Source organism: Paramormyrops kingsleyae, chromosome 19, assembly GCF_048594095.1.
Source record: "Paramormyrops kingsleyae isolate MSU_618 chromosome 19, PKINGS_0.4, whole genome shotgun sequence".
In the NCBI taxonomy this organism is placed as follows: Eukaryota; Metazoa; Chordata; class Actinopteri; order Osteoglossiformes; family Mormyridae; genus Paramormyrops; species Paramormyrops kingsleyae.
The window spans coordinates 1,125,307-1,129,967 of record NC_132815.1 but is presented as its reverse complement, the minus strand read 5'-3'; the positions used below and the strand labels follow the sequence as shown (position 1 = coordinate 1,129,967).

Genomic DNA, 4,661 nt, shown 5'->3' with positions numbered 1-4,661 from the left:
GAACCCGTCTGCCACAGTGTGATTCCCTTAAAATTGGTAGGCGCTTTTGACAACAAAGTCTTTCACTACGGGGTAAAAAACATTTACAAACAGCCTCTCACTGCAAAACATTGACGTTTCCTTTTGTTAGCAGGAGTACTCTGTCCTACATCATTAGCGGTGATTACCGCGGACCTGTTTGACAACTGTATTCACATCTAAAAGAGCGTTTTGATTTCTGGCTTCCGGCTATTTTTTCCATCCTCGATCTGTGTGTCCTTCCTCTCACCTACCTTTCATTTTAATTATAATTTCGGTTGATAAGAATACAAGCACCTTATTTGTATAATTTGTAACAAAGGACTATATATTATTTAATCATTATATTAACGCTGCAATAAACATGTGTGATTTTTCCACTCAAATTTATATACATATATCAATTGAATTTATTTTTTTATTTATTATGATGTTACATATACACGATACACTGCTTAGTTTTGGCAACGTTCTTTGAAAAGAAAAGCGGGCCAATCGAATTAGGATCTTTACATGTCAAATAAAGATACCAAAAGTAAATCGTTTGCGCAGAACATAATCTAAATGCTGCCCAAACAGTATAAACTAATTAATTTCTGAACAAACATAAAAAAACCTTTATGTAAATTGCAAGTAATTATGGACACAGGTAAACATAAGTAAGCTTGATGAGAAAACTGGATTATTTTAAACGCTATTGTCTAATTAGGCAAGTTATCGCTCGCTCCTCCTAGGGTTTAATATGTTACATAGAGATGCGCTGCGGCGAATGTTAATTCTTCGTATTAGTCCGCTCGATGACCTTTTGCTGTCAAACTCTATTACGGTACAACTACAGCAAATGTGTTTGAACGCATTACACTAGTCACGTGACACTGAATATGTAATAATCCATTCGGGATGATACTGACCCGTTCTGCCCGCCTTAAATTAACGCGGGACTACATGGATATTTATGTCTACAAGAAGCCACATCATGAACTACGTGTACATTAGCTCATACTTCGGGGAGAACATGCAAACTCCACACAAGTCGAGCCATGGCGGAGACTGGAACCCTGGACCCAGAGGTCTGAGGCCACATAATAATAATGATAATAATAATAATAATAATAATAATAATAATAATAAAATTGTGTGATATATGTTTATAATACACCAGAAAGATATACTTGTGCATACAAAATATTGTAAAGTCTCAAGCAATTTAATATCAAATGAATATCCATCAGAACATGTTTTGAAATATGTAAACCATTTATACATGTTTTGATGTAAAGTGACCGTCGTTTAGAATTTTTTTTCAAGGTAAATAAAAACACATACACATATATAGGTCTTTTTTTCGAAACACCGTTGTTCCCATATTTACAAACGGAATATATCTATTTACGTACCAAGTCAATGTATTCCTTTTTATTGGAAAAACACACATGCCCTCCACTGCAGCAAATGCATATTGCTTTCAGACAAGTGGAAGCCTCCTGTCGAATCCTAACTGTCTGACAGCCTGTAAACAAACCTTCTCTTGGCTCTTTAAGGCATACAATGCTGTTTTTGTGAGGCTGGTACGCATGCCGGTTGATATTACAATACCTTTTCACCCAGTTAGCCTGACTCAACCAAATAATTGTCTTCGCCGTTATACGTCACATTCACTGTCACTAGAGGTGATGGATATTGCGGAGGTATCGGCTTTACTGGACAGCTTGGCTTCTGGACTGGAAGCGGCGCGGAACCGGTCTGTTGAGCCGCCCTGCTCTGTTAAAGGCCGAAGTGTCCCGTGGGAGAGTACCTGCTGCTGTAACCTGGAAAACAGACAGCTTGTTCTACAAAGAGCAAGTTGATGGAGGCGTAAAAAGGCGTAAAAATTTCCCCGTGAGGGACAATAAAGGTTAAATTAAATTTAAAAAAAAAAGGAAAACAGAGTAAGAATCTCGTTCCATGTACAGGCCCTACCGTGTGCGGCAAAACAAAATAAATAAAAAAAATAAAAACATGCACACTTTTCGCAGAAACTGTGGAGTATAAAATCCCGACCCACACCTCGGCGATACAGAGCCTAATCCCCGAGAGCTGACCAGAAAAACGGCATCATGGCCGCCTCCGGTGGGACGGTTCGGGACTATGTCTCTTACAGAAATATTTCATAGACTGCAGCCACAAAATCAGCAGCGCGGTCATTAAAAAACAGAACTATTTTCAAACTCTTCTCAGTGAACAAAAATGAATATATTTTAGCATTAACGACCTAGACTTTTCGGTTTTAAAACACCGATACAGATTTGAGCCTCTTGGCAAAATTACATCAGTCTAGAAAAACAGATGAGATCTTGTCATATACGAGTATAATTTCGTTAATATCGCCTATACTGCTACCCTTTCCTGTCAGTAAGCATTTATTTCTATATAAGTCTGAAATACTGAAAGAATAGTTTTAGCTACTAAAAGTAACTAACACTGACGAAACCAAATCCCGAATTCCATTAAACTATTCTAAAAGAAACAGACATTAGCTTAAATAGGCCTATGCATTTTTGTTTAAATTGTACGAAATATTACTGACAAAAATAGTACCCACAAAATTAATAACCATCAGTGCCAGTAAAATATTTTCAAATACTTTTTTCTCTCTTTCTCTGCTGCATCTAAATTATTTAAACGCAATGTTCTTAACAAATAAACAGCATTAATGCGTGACTGATTTTATAAAATTGTAAGAATTCTCTCACTTTTTTCATTATGGTTTCTTACATACCTATACCACATATAATGGTAACGTACGGCTGATACATAAGGCTGCACTTTATACAAACAGAAACAGGATGTCAGTAGGAATCCCGCTGATCAGTGCTGCATACGCACCTGTTTTTCGCGGCTGCGGCTCTGTCCCTTTGTCTGCGGTTTTTGAACCAGTTTCCCACTTGTGTGGGGGTGAGGCCGGTGGCGTGCGCCAGCTCCCTCTTCTTGCTGGGATTCGGGTAGGGGTCCTGAAGGTACCACTCTCGGAGCAAATGCCGCGTTCTCTCCTTGAAGCAGTGAGTCTTTTGCTCTCCGTCCCAAATCGTTTTGGGGAGGGGGAATTTCTTCCGTACCCGATATTTATCCACCGGTCCGAGCGGGCGCCCCCTCAGCTTCTCAGCCTCCTGATAGTGCGACTCCAACCAAAGAGCCTGCAGTTTAGAGTGGGATTCCTTGGTGAACCTGTGGTTTTCCAGGATGTGGTAGAGCTCTCGGAAATTCCCGGTGTGGAAGGCCACGATTGCCCGCGCTCTTAAGACGGACTCATTCTTGCTGAGAACTTCGCAGGCTGCGGGAGCCACGGCCAGCGACCAGAGGAAGCGTCCGAGACGCTCGATGTCTCCGCTTTCCTCCAAAGTCTCACAGACCCCTGCTACTTGCTGGGGACTGAAATTTAAGATTGGCAACTGAAACATCGGCGCTTTCTCGTCTTCCCACTCGATTGCACTCTCTCACTCCGACGCCCGGGCTTACCTTGTTGATGTCCGAGAAATTACAAAAGAGCAACACCGAAGTCGGCAGTTCAGCCGACTGGCTGTAAATAACCTCACTGGGTGAACTTCGTAACTAGAAAGTACAAGGTTGTACAAGTAGAACCGAGATGTGCTCACAGGAAAAAATACATTCAGTGGTGCGCTGATTTTCTATTGGACTCGGCACGCTGGTTACGTGGCTCGCGCGGCTGCCGGCCTGTCAATCACGGTCACGTCGGCCAGCGGGAAGCGGCGCGTACGGGATTCAGCACTAGTGACAGCGCCGTTCATCCCAGCAAGCACTTCAAATGAACTGGCGTTTTGTTTTGTCTGGATCCCATAAAGGGGGAAAGAATGAATGAATGAATGAATGAATGAATATATATATATATATATATATATATATATATATATATATATATATATATATATATATATATATATAACGTATAATACATATGTATTTAAATAAATTATATAAAATATATGGCATATACCAATAAATCTAGACTTCGTTAAGCTAAAGCGTCTCAAACGCCGCTGGTCCATTGAGTAGACCGACCAGCAGAGAAAAACACTAATTGCCCACATATTATCAGGATCCATTAAATAAACCGTCATTCATCTGTAGAAAACACAATTAGTCTGAAGTATCTGCCCGAGCGATGGCTCATATAGGAATGTGAGTTTGTTCTGCCTAATTAACCCTGGGACAAATTCAGATTTAGTTCAGATTTCGAACAATCAATACCCTGGTTATAATTTATAATTCAAATAACCAAAACAGAAAAAAATACACGAAGTACGGCGTTGGTTGCGGCAACAAAAACGACACCGAAATTACCATTATTTTGCACGTGCGGTAGTGCGGCCGCCCGTCAGGAAATCGCATTTTAATCCTGTAACAATTATCCAGGTTAAAACAGTAGCTGAAAAGTTTGAAGATTAAAAGTGAACTAAAGCTGAAAATATGTCGGTCTATTGTCTAATTTGGCCAGTTGTGTGTATTCAGCTTCCGGTTTGACGTATCTGTTACAGGAAGGCAGAGAGACGTGTGGAAGCAGATTACATCAAGGCCAGATACAATTAAAAGGTTAATTGTGGTTATTATTTTCATAGTATATATGGTTCAGTTGGAAAAAAACCGCA

The 4,661-nt window shown here is 40.1% G+C and overlaps 1 protein-coding gene across 1 annotated transcript; it reads right to left on the bottom strand.

Annotated features, from left to right (window-relative positions):
* Positions 1 to 1,396: 1,396 nt before the first annotated feature.
* On the bottom strand, positions 1,397 to 3,729 carry LOC140580999 (homeobox protein SIX6-like). Its single transcript, XM_072702754.1, has 2 exons — positions 2,884 to 3,729; positions 1,397 to 1,826 (listed from the first exon to the last, which is right to left on the bottom strand). Exons 1-2 carry the CDS (start codon positions 3,453 to 3,455, stop codon positions 1,661 to 1,663), a joined length of 738 nt encoding a protein of 245 aa, XP_072558855.1. The 5' UTR covers positions 3,456 to 3,729; the 3' UTR covers positions 1,397 to 1,660.
* Positions 3,730 to 4,661: the final 932 nt, after the last annotated feature.

Bases quoted from the DNA above. Each gene is read 5' to 3' on its own strand.
- LOC140580999 (XM_072702754.1), bottom strand. From the start codon at position 3,455: ATGTTTCAGTTGCCAATCTTAAATTTCAGTCCCCAGCAAGTAGCAGGG. The intron at 1,827-2,883 runs GTGCGTATGCAG...TCTGTTTTCCAG, and splicing joins GCCGCAGCCGCGAAAAACAG to GTTACAGCAGCAGGTACTCT.